The sequence below is a fragment of the Saccopteryx leptura genome, chromosome X, assembly GCF_036850995.1.
Source record: "Saccopteryx leptura isolate mSacLep1 chromosome X, mSacLep1_pri_phased_curated, whole genome shotgun sequence".
Lineage (NCBI taxonomy): Eukaryota > Metazoa > Chordata > Mammalia > Chiroptera > Emballonuridae > Saccopteryx > Saccopteryx leptura.
Genome location: NC_089516.1, coordinates 124,762,076 through 124,785,498, shown reverse-complemented (window position 1 = coordinate 124,785,498; position 23,423 = coordinate 124,762,076). Strand labels below are relative to the sequence as shown.

The window sequence follows — 23,423 nt, the reverse complement described above, 5'->3', positions numbered from 1 at the left end:
AAGTCTGGAAGAGCACCTTTACAGCCATGTGTCCTCACCCACACCCCTCACACAAGATTCTTTCTGTAGCCAAGGGAATGGATGGCTTGTTCATGTTGTTGCTCATCCGGGAGGCCCTCATTTTCCCTGTGGCCGCACCCTGGGGACTGATTTTCAGGGTTGAGAGAGACCAAAGTCCCTTTCTCTGTCACCTTCTCAAGAGGAGTGGGAGAGGGAAGGTAGGGAGGCTGCCTGTCTTCAGGGCCAGCTCAGGTGCAAATGCTGGTGACTTAGACTGGCACTGAGGCTTGGCTGCTTCCACTGGAGGTGACTCAGTTAACTTCCTCTTCCCTCTTTCTTTACTTGCCTCCTTTGTTCGCCACCCCCCTTCTCCCGTTGTTCTCCCCTTTCAGCTATCCCCCTTCTGATGTGGCAGGGTCCCTCTGGCTCACCGGCTGTCCTGGGAACAGAGCTCAAGGATGGTGACTTACTCAGTGCTCCCACCTCTCCCTTTTCTCTAGGTCACTCCTGTGGTTGGCCCAGCCCAGCATGCAGCCCTGAACGTGGCTTAGGTCAACGCCTACTCCAGCTCTCTCCATCCCTTATTCTCCAGTTGCTCAGAGTGTAGGCTCTAAGCTCCAAGGTATCTGAGCAGCAACTCTTCATCAAGAAAACCCTACAGCTCCAGAGGGCCCTGCGAATCCTGCTGTCAGCTCTGAGAAGACAGCATGGCTATTACCCTGCAGCCCAGTGACCTGATTTTTGAGTTTGCAAGCAACGGGATGGATGATATACACCAGGTACAGCCCCAGAGAGCGGAGCCCAGTCAGCCAGCACAGACGAGCAGATAGACACAGACAAGCAGGCAGACAGCCAGTAAGCCAACCGGCTGGCCGGCTAGCCAGTCAGCAAATATTGACCAAGCACCTACTAGGTTCAGGGCACTGGGCCTGCTTGCCAGCCAGACCGTGTGCCAGCTAGTCACTCATGCAGCCAGTCAGTAATCATTGGGCGGTCATTTAGTGAGCTCGTTGCCCACGTGCAATTACAGGGCACGTGTAGTCACTAAGTCAGCCAAGCAGCTGCTAAGTACGCCAGCTGAGCTGAGCTGTTGGCCAGTCAGCAACGAGGGCTGGAGGCCCAGTTGTGCGCTGACCTTCCTACGTGTTGTCAGCCACTTCCCTCCACCTCCAGTGTCACAGCGAGAAAGCTGCTGAGACAACCACATAGCAAGAGCGAGTGAACACTGCCAGCTGGAACCGAGGGCAGAGTCCAGCTCCTGGCATCTTCAGACTCATGTTTCTAGCCTGGTTGACGAATGCTTCCACAGCCGTCTCTTCAGCCTTGAGCTGAAGTTCAGCATAGACTGGCAATGGAGTCTTCTGGTGGGAGGAAGTTGGGAAATGGGACAGACTTCCGGCGCTTGGATCTCTACCACCCCACACCTTGCCCTGCACTGGGCCAAAGAGAGAGTGTTTTCTCTGCTCTTAGCGGTACCCATCAGGCAGTGTCCTGGCACACGAATCGCCACCCTTCATTCCCCTCTTTCCACAAACGGAGAAGAGGCAGCCGGTACAGTAGAAGGAAAGGAAGATTAGGAGCCAGAAGTCCTGGGTTCTGACCCCAGTTTGGCTACAGTATCACTGAGACAAGTCCAGTCCCCTCCCCTGTCTGGATGCCACCTCCTCATCTTTGCCAAGAGGACATCCAGTTGGATTATCTTTGAGGGCACTTCAGCCTAATTCTGATGCTTTCTATCCTAAATTCTTGTGAAGATGATGGAAAACTTTATCCAATCTCTGGCAGACTACCAAAGGCTGCCCCCTAGTGGGCTTTGAGCACATTAAACCTTCCATCCAGCCAGGGCTTACCTCAAGTTGTTCAGTTTTACTGAACACCTGCAGTGCCTAGCCTTGTGGAAAGCACTGTGGAAAGAGAAAGAAAAAAAAATCTAACCTTGCCTGGGTTCTCAATGCTACTAGTATTTTTTTTACTTGTTTTTCATTTTACTTGTTGGTTGGAGCTCCCAAACTCACGCCTTCCAACCCCAGAAGTGCCCTTTACCCTCAGTGGACAGCCTCTCCTCCAGTCCACAGAGAAGCTCAAATCTGAGGACAGCCTCAGTTTCCTCTTTCTTCCCTTTCATTGACAGCGTCACTGTTCCCCCACCCTCCGCCACTGGCCTGGGAGAAAGAAGTGTCCCTTTTCCTTTCCAGGGTAACTCTTGCCCCTGTGCATAATCTCTTCTCTCCTGCCTCCTTCAAGACTTCAAACCATCAATCACCCCCTCTTTCTCGTGTATCTTTCAGACTCTCAGACCTTTCTTCTCAGCCCAGACTATCGTCAGGTCTCCCCAATCCTAAAAACCCTCTCTTCCGCCCATCTCCTTCAAAATACCACCTTCTTAGTATTTTCTTCTCCTCAGTGTAGGCTCCACCCTCTGTGTTTATTTTCTCACCTTCATTATCTCAGTTTCCAGGAAGCAATTTTTCTTGCAAAAAATTTTTGTGTCATAAAGACAGAAGAATGCATAACTTACACACACATATACAGACACACACACACACACACACACACACATTTAACGAATAACTGTAAAATGAACACCCATGAACTCACCACCCAGGTTAACAAATAAAATGTTGCCTGACCAGTGATGGTGCAGTGGCTAGAGTGTTGACCTGGGACTTTGAGGTTCCAGGTTCTAAATCCTGAGGTCACTCACTGCCTTGAGTGCAGACTCATCAGCTTGAGCGTGGGGTTGCCAGCTTGAGTGTGGGATCATTGACATAATCCTATGGTCGCTGGCCTGAGACCAAAGGTCACTGGCTCAGCTTGAGCCCCCAGTCAAGGCACGTATGAGAAGCAACCAATGAACAACTAAAGTGAAGCAACTACGAGTGATGCTTCTCATCTCTCCCCCTTTCTGCCTGTCTCTCTTAAAAAAAAATGTTACCAGTCTCCTAGAAGCCCTTGATACTTAAAACAATGAGAATCCATTTTATGCCAGGCCTTGTTCTAAGTGCTTTATACATATTGGTCAATTTTAGCAATCTATGGGGTCAATAATATGATCACCCTAATTCTATAAATGAGGAAACAGAAGGGTTAAGTAAGTTGCCCAAGGTCACACTGCCAGTAGAGCTTGGTTTCAAACTCAGGCAGTCTGGCTGTAGATCTGCACAATCCAGTAGAATATTCTTAGATGCTAGTATTCTACACTTGTGTTATCCAGTATGGGACCAATAGTCACATGAGGATTTGGAACACTTGAACTATGGCTAGCACAACTGAAGAATTGACTTTTAATCTGGAAAAAAATGTATTTATATTCAAATAGTCACCTGTGGTTAGTGGCTACCGTATTGGACAGACAGCTCTTAACATCATGGCCTTAATCATTATACCCAACTGCCTGCCCCAGTCTGTCTCTCTGTGATCCGTGATAATGTGCCCTAGGGCTCTAGCACCCCCTGAAAATGGTCTAGCCAGGGTGAGTATTCAGTGGCCAAACCCAAAGGCATATCATTAATTTTTATTCTTCTAAATCCTTCAAGGAACATTAGACAGAACTGAAAATTCTCATTCTTCTTCCATGAAGAAAGAATTAATAGTCCCATGAAAGAAAATTTGAAAAATATTGAGAAGTAGAAAAAAGGAGAAAAGTCACCAAAAGTTCAACAACTTAAAATATAATCATTATGAACACTGTGATATATTTCCTTCTATACATATTTCTTTAAAAACACTTAAAATCACAGTCCTTATTTTTAATTATTATTTAGCTTTGTTTGGTTTTAGAACAACAATATCCTCCAGGGGCTGAATTCACATCCTAATCATATTTTCCACTCCCAGGGATTTATCAACCACCCTGTTGAGATCTTAGATACATCTTTTTGACTCACTGAGAGGTATCTCCATTTTAAAGATCTCTAGGGGACCTCAGACTCACCATATCCAGACACTGTTCTTCTCTTTCTTCAAAAACCCTTTCCTTCTCTTCCTCTTGAGCCCTTAATTAACATGAACAGTGTTGCTATGCACCCATTGAGTCAGACTGGAAATTGGAACACTCTCCTCCATCCAAGCAGTGACTGGGCCTTCCCTTTGTACCTCTATAATGCCTCTGTTCTTCCATCTTCATTGTTACAGACTAAGCCTTAAGATGTCCACAATGTGAGCCCCAATCCTGACTGTAGGCTGAGTTCTTCGCCTGACTATAAATCGAGCCCCTCACCCTTGCCCTTGACTTATCCTTTCCCACTGGCCTCTGAAGGAGCCTAACCCTTCCCACAGACTGAGCACCAATCCTGGCCATGGACTAACCCATAACTACAACCAAGTAAAACTGTCTTCTCTTGGTTGAACACATAGTAGAGAGATAACTCACTTCTATTAATTAAAGATTCATTCAAAGCATCACCTAGTGAGGCTGGACCCAGAGCAATGTCATTATATACAAAGGACAGCTCCTGACGGTTCTAAGAATTAGGAATTGCAAGAAGGGCTGCAGCTACCTGGAAGGGGTGGGTGGGCCTTAAACCAGACCCCTCTCTTTCTCACAGCTGGAAGACCCCTCAGTGTTCCCAGCTGTGATCGTGGAGCAGGTGCCCTACCCCGAATTGCTGCACCTGTACTCAGGGCTGGAGCTGGACGACGTTCACAATGGCATCGTAGCGGACAGGACCTTGTGCATGACACAGGATCAAATCTTGGAGGGTAGTTTCATGCTGGCAGGTCTGTCCCCTTCCCAGGCAGGGAAGGGGTGGAAGAGAAAGGGGTCTGTCTTCACGAACAATAACCCACACACAATGGCTTCTAGTGACCCATGCAGCAAAGGCAAGGCCCCCAACAGCCAGAACTTAGATGGGGCGGTTAGGACAAACAAAAGGTAGCGCCACTTCCTAGAGGAGGAAGCCATCTAAATGGATCCAGGCTCTTTTGAGATGGAGGGGGACAATGAGGAGGGAAGACAGCTGGCGTGGGTGGAGAGTGAAGGTGGGGGATTAGGGTGGGAGGTGCATTGGTCTCTTTCTGGCTGTCCTTTGGCTCGTTAGCACTATGCTCTGGGCTGCCTGGTTATAGCGGTACCCCCCACCCTGTGCCCTAAGAGAACTTTTCTTCTCCTCATCATGGAACCTGGAAACAGATGAAAATGAAGCAACCTCACAAACCATGTCAACCACTGAAGTCTTGCTCAATGTTGAGTCTCCCAACAACATCCTGGATGAGAAGCAGATCTGTAAGTGTGAACCCAGTGCCTTAGCTCAAGGTAACACCAAATGCCGTGGGAAAAGATCGCACCCATGCACTGGATTCTCGGGCACACGTGCATACGGGCATATGTGCCCACACCCCTGATGTACACAGAACGTGCTCTTGAGCCGTGACTGCAACGGGAGGGGGCTGGAGGGTGCCAAAGACAAAGAAAAGGGGGCGTAGGTGACTTTTCCCCCCAAGTTTTAAATTGTAGTGAAATACACATAAAATGAACCGCCTCAATCGTTCTTCAGCGTCCAGCCTGGTGGTACTAAGTTCATTTGTATTGTTGTGTAGCCATCACCACCATCTACCTCCAGAGCCCATTCCATCTTGCAGAACCGAAACTGTGTGCCCGGTGAGGAACTGCCCACTCGCCCATCCCTTCAGCCCACTAGCCTCCTGTCTGATTACATCTGACTACTCTAGGTACAGCCTATAGGTGGAGCCATACAGTTTTTGTCTTTTGGAACCTGGCTTATTTCACAGAGTATAATGTCCTCAAGGTCTGTCCATGTTGTAGCGCATGTCAGAATAGACTTCTTTGTTAAGGTCGAATACTATTGGCCAGGGTGACTTGTCAGGCCCCTCTCTCTCTTGCGGGACTCCCAGGAGGACTGTACAGGGTGCGGTTTATTTTCAAATGTCCTGGATCTGGCGCCCCCACACCCCTTTCTTGTTCTCGGAGGTAGGCCCTCCCTCCCCAGAATGTCCCTGAGGGAGGCTTCTCCTCCAGGACCCCCTAAGGCATTTGCCCCGACTCCACAGGGGGACTGCTGGCCCTGACTGCTCTTCCCAGGGCCACGGGATGCGTGTGGGCATGAAAGCCCTGAAGTGGCATGCTGAGTCCCAGCATTTCTAACTCTGTCTCTGTCACTAGTATTCATTCACGATCCAACAGATATTCACTGAGTGTCTGCTTGTACCATGCACCAACTTGCTGTGTGACCTTCGGCACATGCCCTGACATCTACAGGTCTCAGTTTCCTCATCAGGAAAGCAGAAGAATTGGGCTGTATGCTTTCTAAGGCTCCTTCCAGTTGTAAGAGTGAGAGAATGGCTAAATCAAGGAGCCCTTTGCCCCGGGTGTCGCCTGGAACTTCCCCAACTGTCAGTGGTCTCGAAGTGTGGCAGCAGTGATTGGGGCTGGCTCATGCCCACAGCTCTGCAGATGTTTCCTCTCCTCCTGGGGCGAGACACATAAGGCGTTTCCAGGTGTATCCTGTGCTCGGGGCTGAGGAGAGCGGCCCCCGCCCTCCCTGGGGGCCCGCTGTTCTCCGGAGCCCCGGGAGACCACGCTCGCACCCTGCACGAGCCCCGTGAGCCCCAGCCACCTCGTGCTTTTCTTTTGTAGTCAGCACCTCCGAAATGCTTCCAGACTCAGACCCTGCTCCAGCCATCACTCTGCCCAACTACCTGTTTCCTGTCTCTGAGCCCAATGCCCTGAACAAGGCTGGTAACACTGGTGACCCGGAAGGGCATTCTCTGAAGGAGAAGGTCTCCGAAGAAGAAAGTGCTAAGAAGACTGGAAAATCAAAGAAGAGAAGTAAGCGCGCGCGCGCGCGAGAGAGAGAGAGAGAGAGAGAGAGAGAGAGAGAGAGAGAGAGAGCGCCTTTGAGGGATGGGCGGTAGGAGGGGGCAGTTAGGGAGTCCATAGAGGTGGGTGGGTCAAGGTCCATAGACACATTAAGAGAACAGCTCTGTTATGACAAGGGTGGACGAAAAGGCCTCCCTTTGAGAAAACCTGGCCTCATCAGTTGGCCAGCCCAAAGCCTGACATTTCTCAAGCCACTACTGTCTGCCCAGCATGGGTGTAAACTCTTCCAGAAGTGCTGATGATCCCTGGGTTCAATCCTAGACTGGGTGCTCAGACACCAGGCTGGGCCCCCTGGCCAGTCCCTGGCCCCTTGGGGGCCTCTGCTGTGTGCTTCGTGTGCTTATCTTCCTTCTGGAAACTCATAGAGCCGAGGCCATATATGGGAGAGGACTTTGGGCTTTCCCAAGCCCCGGTGTTATTTATTTACTCCGATGATAGCTGGTTGATACTGCCTTGTTGGCATGGCAACCAAAAGCCTAGTGTCGTACTTACTTACACAACAATCACACCTTGAGGCTGCCTTTTCATTTTAAAAGTTAAGTTAGTTTGATTCCAATCTAAAGGTGGCTCATGTGTAAGCACTACATGACCCCACATCGCAGCGGCCTTCTGGTCTACTTCTGGGGCCTGAAAAGGAGGGTGGACCACTGGGCAGGTCAGTGCGTGGACACAGCCAAGGAGAATGGGCTCGGGCTTGTCCCATCTGCCTTGTTGCGCCCAACCTGATCAGCTGCAGGCTCTCTCTCAGGGGGCCGAGGCCTGCAGTGCTTGCCATGGTCTCAGCCTCACCCTGCTCTCACCTCTCACAGTCCGGAAGACAAAGGGCCACCGCAGCGCCTCACCTGTCACTGACCCCAGCGTCCCCATACGGAAGAAGTCTAAGGACGGCAAAGGTATGGCGTGGAGTCAGGGGAGGTGGGAAGGGAGCAAGGGCACCCGGGCCGGCCCTCACCGCTTACCGCTCCTCAGGCAACACCATCTATCTGTGGGAGTTCCTCCTCGCGCTTCTACAGGACAGGAACACCTGCCCCAAGTACATCAAGTGGACCCAGCGGGAGAAAGGCATCTTCAAGTTGGTGGACTCCAAAGCCGTGTCCAAGCTGTGGGGGAAGCAGAAAAACAAGCCTGACATGAACTATGAGACAATGGGGAGGGCACTCAGGTGGGAGCTGCTGGGGGTCCCTGGCCTGAGGGGGTCACCAAGCTCTTTCTCACTGGCAGGGAGGCCCTCCTGCTTGCCCCTAGGCTCACTCCCCAGACCCCTTTGGAAGGAACAATCCCCTCCCTCTTGAGGTCTGTCCTAGCCTTTGCTCTTTCGACAGGACAAGAGCATTTGAGGACCTCCCATCCTCAAGAAGATCGTCCTTCACATTCTTTAAGCCAGAGACTAGGGAGGTGGACCCGAGTCACCCACAGCCGGTGTCTCAGGCTGGGGGACTGCTGACCCCCGTCATCCGTCTTCCTCTCCCACCCTTCACTCGCCCCCTGTTCTCGGCACCAAAGCAGTGCAGGGGTTGGCATCTGAAACCCTTTACACAGACGCTTTGAGTCCTTAGGGAGCGATCTCAGAAATTTCCTAAAAGCCTTCCAAGTGGAAGAGTTGGCCTTCCCCACTGCCCTTGGCCTTGAGCCCCTGCCTGGCTCCAAGCTAGCCTCCGCCTCACACTTGCCCTGCCGGGAGAAGGCCATCTGTCCGGGACTAACTCTCCACCCCTTTCCCCCCAGATATTACTACCAGAGGGGCATCCTGGCCAAAGTGGAAGGGCAGAGGCTGGTGTACCAGTTTAAAGACATGCCCAAGGACCTAGTGGTGATTGAAGATGAGGACGAGAAAAGCGACGTGGCAGAAGCATCCCCTAAGGCCTCCGCCTCCTCCGCCAGTGCTGCCCGGCGAGCCAGCTCGAGGGTGTCATCCAGAGCCGCTCCCCAGAGCAAGGGTAGCCCGCCCTGGGAGAAGCCCCAGGCTCAGCATGCTGGTCTCCGGCCATCTGCCAGTCTGGAATTGGGACTGTCTCCAGAGGAGGAGAGCCCTGCTACCTCCACTGGGCTTGCCTCTCCGCCGGAGGGCCAGGCCAAGTTCCCCAAAGCCGTGAGGTAAGGGCACCCAACTCATTCGGAGTCCTCCCACAGTAGCTCGAGGTAGGGGGCAGTTCTCAACCTCTTGCAAAGCTCTGCTGTGTCCAGTCTCATGAGACCATTGCAGGGTTCCTAGAAAGCCAATATGGCACTTGCTGGTCAAGACAAGAAAGCAACTTGCCCAAGGTCACACAGCAAAGGAACGGCAAGGCCAGCACTTGACCTGGGGGCCTCTGTAGCCAGCTGGGGCTGCTCCTGTTCCCACAGAAGGCTCCCCAAGCAGCCACCGGGGACCTCCATATCAGGGCCTCTCCTCCTAAGCATCCCCTACTCCAAAAACGAGGCAACAGAGGTCACAGGGACACTCAGTCTGCTCCCCTCTGGCCCTCTGGGCCCACCTGGAAAGCTCTTGATACTTCTTGTCCAGGCTGAGAAAGTCCGTTTTTTTCTGAGAAGGTCGGGTTTTGTCTGGGTTGTGTGTATGTAGCTCTCAGCACACTGGCATGGGTCTCCAAGATGCTCTCCTAAGGAGAGAAGGCATTGCAGTGGAGCAGTGAGGGCGGGAGCGCTACAGTCAGAAAGCCTACGTGTGAGTCCCTACTGCTAGCTGTGTGACCTAGGGCAAGTGACATAGCCTCTCTGTGCCTCAGTTTTCTCAAACTGTAAAATCAGATTATTAATCTTATTCCACCGTGGGCTGTTTTGAAGATCGGGAGAAATACCGCATGCCAATCATTTTGAGTGTCCCTGAGCTATATACTAAGTGTTTAATAAATTTTAGCCAAAATAGAAACAAAGAAACAAAACACCTTGCGCTCCTTCCTCCTGTGCCTTCCTTTCTAGCCAGTTGGGAGATGCCCCCGCTGTACCCAGAGCTGTTTTCTGTTCCTTTTCAGTACTTCCTCAGTGCCTGGCAACATCCACCTCGGAGGGGCCCCCGTGGGGTCAGCCTCGGCCGTGACCCTGCAGACAATCCCCCTGACCACAGTGCTCACCAGCGGCCCTCCGGCCAGTACTGCTGCTTCCACCCAGCTCGTTCTGCAGAGTGTTCCACCTGCTTCAACCTTCAAGGACGCCTTCACTCTGCAGGCCTCCTTCCCCCTGAACACCAGTTTCCAAGAGAGCCAGGTGGCAGCACCAGGGACCCCACTGATTCTCAGTGGACTCCCCCAGCTTCTGGCTGGGGCCAACCGTTCCACCAGTACAACGGCACCTTCGGCCCCGGGCAGTGGGGCAGCGGGGCCCAGCTCTCAGCCCCCTGGGACTGTCATCGCTGCCTTCATCAGGACTTCCAGTGCTGCGGCGGCCCCTGGGGTTAAGGACGGGCCACTGAGGCCCGCCTCGTGTGTGCAGGGCATGGTGGCCGGAGCCCCCATGGAGGGGCTGCTGGTGCCTGAAGAAACCCTGAGGGAGCTTCTGAGGGATCAGGCTCACCTTCAGCCACTTCCGGCCCACGTGCTTCCAAGGGGCTCCCACAACCCAAGCCTTCTGGGAAACCAGACTTTGTCTCCTCCCAGCCGCCCCACTGTTGGGCTGACCCCAGTGGCTGAACTTGAGCTGTCCTCAGGCTCTGGGTCCCTGTTCGCTGCCGAGCCTAGTGTGAGCACATCTGGGAGCCTACTGACTAGATCTCCAACCCCAGCCCCCTTCTCCCCATTCAACCCCACTTCCCTCATTAAGATGGAGCCCCATAACATGTAAACGGGGTGGGGGTGGGGGTGGGGGGCGGGCTCGAGGAAGTGTGACCCACCAGGCAAAGCGGAGCAGCGCTTTCACATGGACTGCCTCTAGCAGAGACTGACTTAAGTAGCTCACCTCCCCTTAGATTTCCGTGGGATGTCAGTGCACCAGACTTCCCATGCCTCACCCCTGCCTGACATCACCACGGCCAAGCCATGCCCAGTTTCAGCATCCCTGGCATCAGACCATGGCTTTCAAGAGCAGTAGGGGATAAGTTCTTGTCAGGGTACTGGGCTGCTGTGATGAAGGACAGCCTCCCGAGAAGCTGCTGGCCAAAGTGTGGGCAGGAGCTTCACGGGAAGAGTTGTTTTTGCCTGGCTGTGTCTCCCCATCTGTTCCCTCGCTGGGAAATGACTGCCCCGCATGTGAATATCTCCTTCTGCATTTCTCTGGCAAGGATGCAGCTGTGAAGTCTTCGAGAACAGTCTCTCTGTGGGTCAGCCCCAGAGATGAGGACTGTTGTTGTTCTTGTTGTTGTTGAGGATTTAAGGAAGAGAATTCTCTAGTTCCTTTTATACAAACCAAGATTCCTGTGGAGACTGGGGTACAGGTTGGAATCCCCCAGTCTGGAGAGCTGTCACGAAGCTGGAGCGGGTCCAGTGTAGAAGAGCTGCGATCCGGGGGGGTGGGAGCAGCTGTAGCCCTAAGGGACAGGAGAAGGCCGAGTGGGGTGAGAGCAGGAAGAGACAGGGAAGGGAGCTCGGCCCTGGAGAGCAGCCCCAGTCTGGACCGGGGCCTTCTTCCGGGAGCTGGCCGTGGTGCCCACGCCATTCGCCAGCACATCTGGGACCCCGAGCACCCCCGAAGGCTGTGCTGAAGGGTTGGGGGGCTGCCCCGCCGGGGTAAAACCCAGCCACCGACTCTCCAGGTAGGGCTGACTTAATTGAATGTTTGTACAAGGCCTGGGGCTGTCGGACCAGTCATTGTGCCTGGCCTACACCCCGAATCTTGGGTTCCCTCTTGATTAATTTCGCTTCTGCTGTCTTGCTGCTGTCAGGCACTGCGGGGGTAGCCATGCAGTGGTGCAGACGGGTCGGCCTCCGTCACCGTCCGCTCATGGGGGCCGCGCAGCCGGCCTCTGCTCATCTCGTAAGCTTGCCTGCCCGCCCGCCCCGCCGCGGCTACAGCACACAGTCACCCGGACTGTTGCCCCTCTTCTCCAGCTTTGGCACCTGACCCTGATTCCTCCTCCACCAAGGAGCCAGGAGCCAGCAAGTGTGGCCTACCGTGGATTCTTGCTTCCGTCTTTCCTCTTTCTGAGGAGGGGTCGGCCGGTTCTCTCTGAAAGTCAACTCCTCTACCTAGGGCCTGGATCTCCTCCTCTCTCCTTTGAATAAGCTTGCCCCTCTCCTGCCAAGTGTGGGGGCAAAGCTAAGAGCCAAGACACATCAGCCTTGGAAACAATTTTGTTGTCTAGTGAATTTGGTTAATGTGAATCCGTGCCTCAGGACCTTTGCTATGTCCTCAGTGCAAAACCATCCACTTGATCTAACTACCTCCCTAGGTTGCTGTTCCCTCTCTCTGTTCCGTTACTGCCCAGACTACTGTCACCCTCACTCACTCTCTTCCTGTTTCTCCCCCAGGGGGAACTGTATATATGTGCATGTGCATTTATTACATACCACCTGTACTTGGCCTTACAGTGCTTTTTTCTAGCAGTTCAGTTTATTATGACAGTTTCCTGGTGGAGGGTAGTAAAGCATCTTGAGAAAGTCAGATAAGTGTTTTTTTTGGGTTTTTTGGAATAAAGAAGCTGCATGGGTTAGCGGTAGCCCTGTCCACCTCACCCCCCATTCCATAGAAATCTGTAGGTCACTGATATATTCATGGTGACATCAAATGTCTTCAAAGTTCTTGGCCCCTATGAGCCCTCACAACATGTGACACTAGTTCCCATCGCCTCCTGCATTAGCTGGGCCCAGCTGGGCCCCCCGTTACCCATTCTCTGTGCCGTGCTGGCTTTGGGTCCGCTTTCGGTGTGGGTGGCCCTCAGGGTCTCATCCACCCGCTTGGCTCTGGCTCAGCTCTGTAAGGATGACTCTGAAATCCAGAGCTGCAGCCGCGACTTTTCTCCGCAGCTCCTGGCTCGGTTCACACGTCCAGGGGGCTGCTGGACATTTCCACCGAGGTGACTGCCCGGCCTGCAAAGACAGCCCTTTTCCCAAAAGTTGATTTTGAAAGTTGCTACATACACACAGACGCACACACGCACACACCTTTTCCAAGAAAATAAAGGTGTCATGACTTGCTTATTTCTGTTAATGGTGCCACCACTTTCCTGACAATCTAAGCTCAATATTTGACATTTCAGAGCCAACTTATGGCTGCCTTCACTTGACCTTGTCCTCTCCTCCATCTCCTGAAGTCCAGTGCTGTTTGCCATGTCTCTCAAATCTGGCCTCTCTTCCACATTTGCAGAGCCTCAAACTACCCAGAGCTTATCCTCTCCCCAGACACATCCAGAGCCCCACTGTGACCTGTCTTGTCCCCTCCAATCTTCCAGGGTGCCAATTCGGATCTGCATAAAAGCCTACAGGGGCTCCTTATTGCCTACAGGCGGGGGTGTCACTCAAAATAACCTCCAGTCCATTCTAGGCACCTGGGCATTAACCCTTTATTTGCTGAGTCACAAGGTGGTCCAGGGCTTCTGGAGAAAGGGTGAGGGGTACTTTAGGGCTCAAGGCAGTAGTTCCAATAGTATTTTGAGCTTAGCATGGTCCCAAGTCCTTGACCTTCCAGCAAGGTCCTTCACCTTGAGTCCCGTCTGATCCCCCCATTCATCTCTTACAGTGCTTTCCTAAGCCAATGTATTGCTGCAGCCAAACCAATGGACCTACTGGCCTTTGAATAAGACTCTGTTCAAGTTTCCCACTTCCCTGTTCTTACTTTACTTGGTTCTGTTCAATCAGAATGTTTCTCCCACCCCACCAGTATCAACTGAATACTATCCATCCTTTCCTGAGTCCTTTATTTGGAACTTGGAGCAATTGCCGCTTTTTTGGTAACTGATCACAAACAGCCTGTGCCATCTCCTCTGTTATAATCACAAACTGTTACTTCAACCTTCAAAGACCTGGACTTATTTAGTCTCCCTAATTAGTGTGTTACTTTCTGAGGGGCGGGACTGCATCACCCACAGAACAGGGCACACTACATACAAGCCATCTAGGAAGCATCAGCAAATGCTTACTGATTGAGCTGGTGAGTGATGGGGCCCAAACTTTGAGGTAGGTGACCCCAACCTCCCCTCTGCACAGGCACTCACCCCAGGTGCTCCACTGCTCAGGGCCTGCACCCCTGGGCCAGTGCCCTCTTGGCTCCCCCCCCGCCCCCAGCCTCCACACCTAAGAGTTGTTACTACTTTGAATGTCCTCTACCGGGAAAGAAACTTCCCTGTCCAGTTTCTTTCCTAACTCAAAGTGTTAAGTTAGCTAATATGACAAACTAACCTGTGCTGATATCGTTATGGGTGAGGGCCTGAGGAGGACCTCAGGAGAAGGGTTTCTTCTAACCAGGGTCATGTGGTAACATCTCTGCTTTTGCGATGGTTTAATGGAGTCAAGACACCTGCGCCTTGCCCCCAGGAGCTGATGTATTACTCCCTGCCCTGGGCTCCTACAGCACTTTGTATATACCTCTTACTGTAGCGGTTAGCACATGGTAGTTCCTTAGTTACATGTTTCTGTGTTTCCCCTCCAATAGACTGTGAGCTCCTCAAGGACAGGGACTGTGTGCTAGTCACTGATGTATCCCCAGCGCCTAGCACAGTGCCTGGCACACAGTAGGTGCTCAATAAATGTTTATTGAATGAATGAGTCTTGTATTTAATCATGGGAATTGCAGCCCTATGCTAAGGCAGGCAAGAGAGGGTCCTTGAGGACAACCCGTACTTGTGGGCTATCACAACTTTTTAAATCTTTCGTACAACACTGCAGGCAGCTGCTTTCTTTGCCCGTGTCTGGGACCAGAAAGAGGCCAAGGTTGCCTCTATCTGTGCCTTTGCTGTCCCCAGGTGTTGAGAGAGACTCCTGAACTGCCCTTTGCTGCTGCCCCTTCCTGGGAGAGCCTTATGACCATTTCCTTACTCCTGGGTGGGACTGAGTGACTGAAAGGTCAGGTTCAGTGGAGGGTTAGGACAAGAAGCTATCCTCACGAATATAGAGATCTTTCTGACCCAATCCAGCTCCAAAGCTGCTGGTTCCAAGGCGAGCGAGCTCACTCCCCTTCCAGCAGTTCTTCCAGGCAGTCGCAGCCTCCGAGAACCTCTGCTTTGGCACACCGGACATGGCGGGGCAGTCGGCCAGCAGGCGGTGCTGTCCAGCCCACGGCCGCAGGCGGGTGGCCCGGCCGAGCCCAGGAAAGGAAAGGCGGCAGGGGCGGGGCCTGCCGCTCCGGCAGAGGCTGCCAGGGCCGGCATCTTTTCGTCCCTCTGCCCTGACCCTGAGCCCCCAACTATCCCTGAGTGACTTCGGCTTCCACCAAGGCCTTCCAATGCTCTGGAGCTTCGAACTTTCCCCGGGCTCCCGCCCCCTCCACTTTTCAGGATAAATGTAGCCGTGGATTCCACACCCTCTCCCCATTGGCTGGCTGTGCCCTGACCCCGCCCTGGAGGGCCCTCCCTGACCCTCGACCCGCAGGTGAGCCCCCAGAGGCCCCGCAGCACAGCTGCCCTGCTCTCTCCCCGCCCCTCCACCCCCGGGCGCTGCGAGTGTTCCGACGGCCGCCCGGCCTGCGCCACTGCCCATCCGTGGCCTGCTCTGCCTCTATTTTTCCCCTTTTTAATGGACTCTATTGGGGTGACAGTGGTTAACAAGATCATATTAACAAAATAAACTAACAAGCGGCCTGTTTTTAACTACACTTCCACGGAGCGGCCGCTTTCTACCTTGAAATCGGAGAGTGATCAGGGCGCCAGCTACCCCCGTTTGCCAGTGGAGGGTAACGACTGCCTGCAGCGTGAGCCGGCAGCCTGGCTCCAGGGCGGCCGCTGGGCCGGGATGCATCGCCACCGGCGCCCAACTCCCCTGGATTTCCAGCCCCGCCTCGCTGCGCCAATCCTGGTTTAGGGGAACACGTGGAGCCGTAGCCCGCCAGGCCGCAGGATCCAGAAGGCCGAGCACTAACCCCCAGGCCCGCAGCTAAGTAGACGGACCCTCTTACCCAGCCATGCGCGCGCCTTAGCGGTCAGGACACAATAAAAACACCTAATAAGCTTCCCCCATTATAGGTCAGAATATGGAAGGGACAAGAGTTTACTGCCCAATTTTCCCCCAGCCCCTAATCCCCCAAATAGGAGCGCAGAGACGGCAGGCTGTCATCCCTCCTGGAATGTGGTCCCTTGAACAGGACCTACGTTCCAGCCCTGCACCCCAAAGAGGAACATTCTGGTAAGACCATCATCCACTGTAGGCTCATGAGCTCGGCATGTGAGAGGAATAGCTTCAGTTGAACAGCCATGTTTTCTCTTCCGTGGTTGGAAAATTGAGCTCCATTTGGCAGATGCAGCAAGTAAGGCTCGGAAATATTAGGTTCTTGCCCAAGGTCAACCAACCTAGGTCGTCAGTGGTGGAGCTGGCACTTTCACTGAAGCCACACTGAAAGGATTAGGAGGTAATTTGGTAAAAGGCCACTGTCCTCACCCCAGTCTCCACCAGGGTGCAGATTTCCTATCAGGCCCAAGCCTCCTGCTTTGATCTTCCGGCCTAGGCTGAAGGGCAGTGCGTGGACTCGGGAAAGGTGTGGCGTAAGGAACCCAAAAGCAAAAGAAGAAACTGCTGTTTAGTTCCACCTTGAACTCTTCCTACTCCCTCCAGAGGAACAAAGGGTGTGTGCATTCACACACACAGACCCGGTCCCAGTAGCTGACAGGACTCCACAAAAGAACACTGCCTGCTCCTTTGGGTCACTCTGACTTTGCCCACAGCATCTTCTTCCCCCTGAAAAGGAAATAAATCCTTGTCGAACCCGCTTTCCCTGCATCCATGTTTTCCTTCAAGGAATCTCAAGCACTTACCTTTTCCTCCCCCTGTCCCACCTTCAACACGTTTTTACCACTGTTACTACAGTGTCCAGGCTTCCATGGGTCCCTACCACCTAAGGCAAAAAGGCCAAGCTATGCTGCCTTGCCATGGACTGCAGCGCTCCTGTGTCCTCCCTCCCCATCCGGCCCTTCCAGCTGCAGCGACACTGAAGTGGGTTGTCGTTTCCTGCACATACCATCTTCTTTGTCCCCAAGCCTTTTCTCTGATTGTCTCCTTAATTCAAAGGCTTTTCCCTGCCACCCCGAATTCCTACTTTTCTACTACAGCATATGGGCGCCACCTCCCCCAGAAAGTCTTCCCGACCACCCAGTGCGCTTGTCCACCTCTTCACACTCCCAGACTGTCCTGGGCCCGAGTGCTTACACTCACCACGTGGTTCTCATGACCTATTGACATATCCGAGTTCTTGACGGCCAGTGCCAAACAGGAACTGACCTAGAATCAGTACTGTTATGAGGTTGTTCGGGAACCTGAGAAAGCGCCTATTCTAGAGGGCCTCAGGATGAGAAAGTGGGGAAGCAGACAGGTGAGGATGATTCGTGCTGGGGCTCCTAAGGGATGATACTCCTCCATCTGCTCAGAAAGACTCTGGTTGGGGCTACTCCTGGGGTCTGAGCAGAGAGAAGCTCAGTTCTTTTCTGGGGCTGGATTCCAGCTGGCCAGACCTGCAGATCTCCGGGCCTATACACGGACAGGCCTCTCCAGAGACCTAAGCCACAGTGAGAGGCCCGAAGGATACTGCTTCCAATGGCCTCCCAGGCTTGTCCAACATGTCCTTCCCACACAAACTGCAGTAGGTACTTTCTGCCGTCAGTGGTCAGAAGGAATCACAGCTTCCACCACTGTATTTCAGAAGTGGGAAGAAAAGCTCTAAAATTCAGGGCATCCACGCAAGTTGAACATCTTGCCTTCATAATTGTTGGATTTAGGAAACCAGAACCTTGGAAGGTCTGCACTATGTGGGTGGGCAGCCAGGACAGGGGCCCAACTGTGAGGTCTGATATAAGACCTGGCACTCACATGCCTACGTGGGTGGTCCGGGGCAGAAAGAGCCAGAGGCAGGTGGTTTCCTTGTTAGAGAGGACCATGCCTCGGCTATGGAAGAGAAGGCTCCTTCCTTCAGTGTGCACACCCAGGCACATACAGCCTAAGCCAATGCAGAGAAGCAATTCTTCCCAGGACCTGCCCCTCCCTCTCCTTTCCGTTCCACAGATTGCCCCAGTGGCCCAAATATCCACTAGCCGCTCCTCCCTGTCCTCCTCTGCTGCACCTGAAGGACCTGGGCTTTCCCCTCTGACCTCACCAACATGCCCGTCTTCTTGAAAAGTGGAAAACCAGATACCGGAGAACAGCAAAGAGAGACAGGAGACTGGAGACCTGACACAGGTTTTCAGTATGTAAGTGTTTTTGACTCCACAGCCAGTTGCTTAAAATGAAACATAAAGGGCAGCAGAATACACACCCGAATGCAAAAAAGTAAAGGCAAACATAAAATAAACCACAAAATACCATGAACCCCAACAAAACCAAAAAATTAAAACCCCAAACCCCCTCAACTATATATATATATATATATATATATATATATATATATATATATATATATATATATATGTATATGTAGTTTGTTTGTTTTGTTTGTTTGTTTTAAAAGGGAGAACAACTGTTCAAAACCAACTGGGCAGTATGGTGCGAGTGGGGAGCAGTCCTACAGAAAGGGGCTGAGAACCTCCCCCTAGCAACGAAGAACAAACACAATACAAAGAAAATAACCACCGATGCTCCTGAGTGGGTCAGGAGTCTCCTGAGAACAGATTGTCCTCATCCTTACACTGGCTTTTTTTTGTCTTTTTTTTTTTTTTTCCATTTTCTTCTTTTGTTGTTGTTGTTTTAGCACCTGTACAATAAAACCGTACCATCTGCAACCAGAGCCGGCCACAGCTGGGCCCTCCTGCCTTTCGATGGCACATACTCTCTACAAGGATTGTTCGGAAAAATAGCAATTGGTAGAAAAATAAGAACAGGAGCGGGAAAGACAATTCCACATAGGGGCAGGGACAGGGAAGCAGCCCAAGCTCCTCCCTCTCTCTCCCTGAACAAGCCCAGTGCTGAAGGCTGCGCACTCAGCCCCGGGTCCTGCCCGGGACCAGTCTCCTGCCCTCACCTAGGAAACAGCTGAGGCCTGAACTTCACAACTGGCAGTCAACCCCAGAGCTCTGCAGACCCCCAAGAAGAAAACTGTGCAGAGGGAGAAGGAGGAAGGAGAGAGAGGAGAGAGAGAAAAGGGGTCCTGTCAGTCTGATGATGGGGAGAGACTGGGGGGCGAGGGCTGGTAGGCTCAGTGTCAGAGAGGGTGACGGGTGACCGGGGTGGGGCGACAGGGGGTGGGGGCAGAGGGGGAGAGCCACAGGGCCACACCCTTATCGTGAGCTCCGAGGGGAGCAGTGAGGAAAGAGTGAGGAGGGGGTGACCTTACCCTTCAGGCCCATTCTCAACTCTCCTCTATCAGAGTCACTCATTAACCCCTCAATCCCACAGTCCTGTCCCTTCCCCAGTAAACACTAATCTCAAGACAGCGGGGCTGCTGCAAAGGGTGGGGTGGTGAGAGAGAAGAAACTGGGGGTAGGGGAGCACCAAAGCCTCAGGGTTTACCCCCAAGCCCCCAGCCCTGGGTCAGCACCAGCCACCGTCATTAGTCCTAAGTGGATGAGCCCGTCCCTCTGGGCCCCTTCCCACTGGGGGACAATGTTGTCAGAGGGAGGGAAGGAGCAGCTCCAGATCTCATCAAGAAAACAAAAACAAAACAAAGAAAGGAGGTGAAGAAAGTCCCTCAATACAAGTTGTCTCAAATTATCACAGTGATACAGACTTATCAGAAACCAATGAAACACAAATTAAATACTAATAAAATAAATACTATGGAAGACAGAAGAACACAGGGGAATGGAAGGGGCACACAGAGATTTCGGCTTTTCTCCTTTCTCCTCCAGACAGGCCACGGCCACCCAGGGCCCAGGTTTGGTCTTGGTCATATACAAGGAGGCCAGTCCAAGGGACCCTGGTGCCACCTCCCACCACCCCTGGGACCTCTTGTCCTCAGACATGGAGTTTAACTTTCCACCCCCATCACCAACCACACAACAATAACAATGACAAGGAGATGAGAACTAATTGTAACCCCCCAAATAAATCCAGTCACTAATGCTGGCATTGATAAGGCGGCTTCTTGTTGGTCCGTATTATTGCCTCATTCTGCAGTCTGGTGCGCTCAGTGGGGGGAAACATGGGAGGTGGGGAAGGGTGAACTCGGGAGGAGAAAGAAGAAAAGGGAGGAGCTGTGTTCCCCGTCAACTATTCCAAGGGTGGAACTCCACCTCGGACCCCAGGAGCCGTAGTATCTCGGGCTCATACCGCACCAGCTCCACAGTCTCAGAGGAGCCTGGGGGGCACTCGTCCATGCCTCCGGGCCGCTCGGCGGGGGTCAGCAGCTGACTGGAGGCCACCTGCCTGTAGAACTCAGCCTTGGGCAAGGTGGTAATTTCAAAGTGCGGGAACCGAGCCTGAAAGATCCTGGAGGAAAGCTTCAGCCTCTTCAGGACGTCAGTAAAGAGAAACCAGTTGCAGGGCCTGAAAGAGGCAAGGATGGAGGTTAGGGGAGGGGGCTCAGGGGAAGCGGCTGCCGTGCTGGAAGCACTCTGGAAGGCCCAGGGGAGCTGCCAGTCGGACTACCTCCCACCACTAACCCAGAGGCTCCTTGGGTGTAACTGAGGCAAAATTTTTCTCCTGCCTGCTCTGTTGGCTGGCCTGGCTTTCAGCTGAATGGCGAGCACTCAACCCATGACTGACCTCTTCCAAAGAGTGGGAGCAGGAGGCGAAGGGGCCTTCCAGAACCTACAACTCTTAGCAGGCTTTCCCAGACTTCTACTGGCACCATGAGCTGGAATTTACCATCTGCTGGGACCAGTTCTTCTTCGCACCGACCCCGAGGAGCCCGGCTGGTTTCCCTTTCCTGCTCTCACTGCTGCCTCCCTGGCCTCCTTGTTCTCCAAGATCTTCCCCAGCAGAGGGGGGCCATGGAGAAAAGCCGAAACTGTGGGTAATCCAAAAGGCATTTGTCTTTGGCTCTGGAATGCATTAGACAAGTTTGTTCTCCAGCGGCAGCACCGTTGTTCTGCAGGGCTGGAGCTCACGTTACAGCCAGCCTGCCTTTGCTGAGCACATCCGACTGGGTGGCAGCCTGGGGACAGCTGGGCGGGGTGCCGGAGAGGCCCGTCATGGGCCAATTGCTTGCACTGACTAAACCAGGAAGAAATGCTGCATCCCCATGTCAGTGGTCCCTGTTTCCAAGGCTTTCCCTTCTTGTCATTCATTCCACGGTCCCGTGTCTAGTCTTCATCACTTTCGGCCTGGACTAGTTGCATGTTACATCAGCCTCCTAGCTGGTTTCCCGCTGCCAAGAGTCACTCTTCTGCCACCCACCCTCACTGGATCCGCTGTCACTATTAGTTTTCTAGAAAGAAGATCGGACTGCTCACTCATTCCCTGAACAGCTTTCAATGGGTTCCCAGTACCTCCAGCAAAAACAAAACCACTCCAAATTCTTTTGCATGATAATCTGCAGGACGCTTCAAACATTATGATCCCATTGAACCTCTCAGCTCAACCTCCAGCCAATAACACACACACACTACCGCCACCGCCACAGCCAAGTGCCAACCCTTTGGGGAAGACCAGTCCTGCTTTCGGAACTTTCAGAACTTGCATCTCACCATCTTAGTGCTTTTGCTTGTGCCACACCCATCTCCCCCCCCCCTCTAGCCCAATTCAGACACCATATCACCTGTGAAGCCTCCCCTAATATAGCTGGTTGCTCGTCCCTGGCCCCTGATCCAGTCTCTGGAGGTTGGTTCACACTCGTATTATACTACTTATAATGGAGCCCATTTCAAAAAGGATACAAAAGAAATGTAAACGATGGTTCTCTCTGTGGCATAGGAATGGGGGCTAGGAGCGGGCTGGCCTGTTCTTTTTCACTTGATACTCTTCTGAACTGTTTGAGTTGTTTACAACAGTAAATCTGCTTCAGACATTTGGTCTCTTATTAGAGTTAACGGTATACCCGTCTATCTCCGCCATGAGACTGGAGACTCTTTGAAGGCCAGAGTTGTATTATGGTCCTCGGCATTTGACCTGGTGCAACTGCTTAAGAGATATTTATACAATTGAAGGTTCTATACAGTGCGTAACCTTCTACTGAGACCCCCAATTTTTATCCCTAAAATGCAACACTTCTTCCAAATGAGTGCAAACTGTCATCTTACACAATCAGGCAATGAAGTATTCTGGGTCACGGGAAGGGATGACAGATAGCATGCGCTTGAACCATTAGAAAGGAAAAGTCCCTGAACATTGACATAGCGATCAGAACTCAGTTTTGCTTTAATGATATAGAAGGCACTTCTAAACCCCACAGGGCCTCAGAGGGTCATCGTTCTACACCCTCATAGTTCTTGAATCAGATGGAATTGTCACACTGTGGTGCAGCTGTGTGGAAGGGCAGCCGCGGACGAGGTGCTGTAAGGGGCAGCAGCAGGGGAGCCCCGTCACCCACCCCCAGCTCTTGACCGAAAACCTGTCTGCCGCCCTGCTAGCTCAGAGGCATGCGGCCTCGGTTGGCTGTGTTCTGTCCACACCTAAAACACAACTACCCTGGTCCTTTTACTGCCTGGGGCCCAAGATCCTGTTTCAGAGAAGGAGGTACTGAATACTTTGGAGGAATTAATTAACTGTGCAATACTATATCCCAGAGGCCCAGCCCCGCCCTCAGGGATCAGCTTATGCCCAGAAGAATAAGGACCAAAAGCACCTGAAACTTGATCCCTACTAGTATCATCATATAAGCTATTTTTATTCTTATCAGGCATGGGGGAAGGGATGCAGAGAAACTGCAGTTGAATGGTTAGAGTCCTCATCGGAGGGGCTTGCTTGAAAGGCTCCTAACCCACTGTCCCCTCCTGTCTGTATCATGTACACTTCATGGGTTTCGCTTTTTTTTTTAAGGCTCTGACATTAGCCATGGCCGGTTAGCTCAGTTGGTTAGAGCATCGTCCTGAAATCCCCAAGGTTGCAGGTTCAATCGCCTGTCAGGGCACATATGGGAAGAGACCAATGAATGCACAACTAAGTAGAATAATAAGTGAATGCTTCTCTCTCTCTCTCTCTCTCTCTCTCTCTCTCTCTCTCGGTCTTTCTCTCCCTTAAATCAATCTATACATTTCTAAAAAAACTTAAAAAGGGCCTGATATTTTAAAGATTAGGTATCAAAAAAAAGTAGCCATAAAAGTATTTGCAGAGTTATTTGAAATATGTGAAGAAGACACCAAGAAGAGAATACTCGATGAAGGCTCAGAGAAAAAGGACAATTCATCTTCCAGTGTCCTAGCCAGCACTGCACACATGGCCACATGGCCAACCCGACAAACACCACGGCCTACAGGCTATCCAGCTCCCTCCTGCATCATCAAATAAAGATTAAAACTAGGCTCACTGTAATGTCAAGTGTCAGGTAAACTTTAGTGTCCAAACATGGGTGACCCCACTATAATATACACGGCGCCATTGCACCGGCATTGAGGCTGTGAGACACCAGCCTCTGGGTTGCTTAAGGACCCCACTGCCTTATAGCTATGGCAACCATATGTCATGGCTCTTCCAAGAATCTCAATTTC

General features: G+C 52.3%; 2 protein-coding genes across 11 annotated transcripts in view; one reads left to right on the top strand and one right to left on the bottom strand.

Moving 5' to 3' along the window:
• The window catches only part of ELF4 (E74 like ETS transcription factor 4), a 46,249-nt gene extending 32,645 nt beyond the window's left edge, over positions 1 to 13,604 (top strand). For 2 of the 3 annotated variants that reach the window (XM_066356756.1, XM_066356755.1), the window contains exons 2-9: positions 501 to 779; positions 4,548 to 4,719; positions 5,132 to 5,224; positions 6,596 to 6,787; positions 7,648 to 7,731; positions 7,808 to 8,000; positions 8,564 to 8,932; positions 9,811 to 13,604. In XM_066356756.1, coding sequence (XP_066212853.1) covers positions 708 to 779; positions 4,548 to 4,719; positions 5,132 to 5,224; positions 6,596 to 6,787; positions 7,648 to 7,731; positions 7,808 to 8,000; positions 8,564 to 8,932; positions 9,811 to 10,615 — 1,980 coding nt within the window. In that variant the 5' untranslated portion in view covers positions 501 to 707 and the 3' untranslated portion in view covers positions 10,616 to 13,604. The remainder of the gene's footprint in view (positions 1 to 500; positions 780 to 4,547; positions 4,720 to 5,131; positions 5,225 to 6,595; positions 6,788 to 7,647; positions 7,732 to 7,807; positions 8,001 to 8,563; positions 8,933 to 9,810) is intronic. The other variant, XM_066356757.1, reaches the window with a different exon arrangement.
• Positions 13,605 to 18,304: 4,700 nt separating this feature from the next.
• The window catches only part of BCORL1 (BCL6 corepressor like 1), a 69,619-nt gene continuing 64,500 nt past the window's right edge, over positions 18,305 to 23,423 (bottom strand). For all 8 annotated transcript variants that reach the window (XM_066356238.1, XM_066356240.1, XM_066356239.1 and 5 more), the window contains one exon: positions 18,305 to 20,322. In XM_066356238.1, coding sequence (XP_066212335.1) covers positions 20,043 to 20,322 — 280 coding nt within the window. In that variant the 3' untranslated portion in view covers positions 18,305 to 20,042. The remainder of the gene's footprint in view (positions 20,323 to 23,423) is intronic.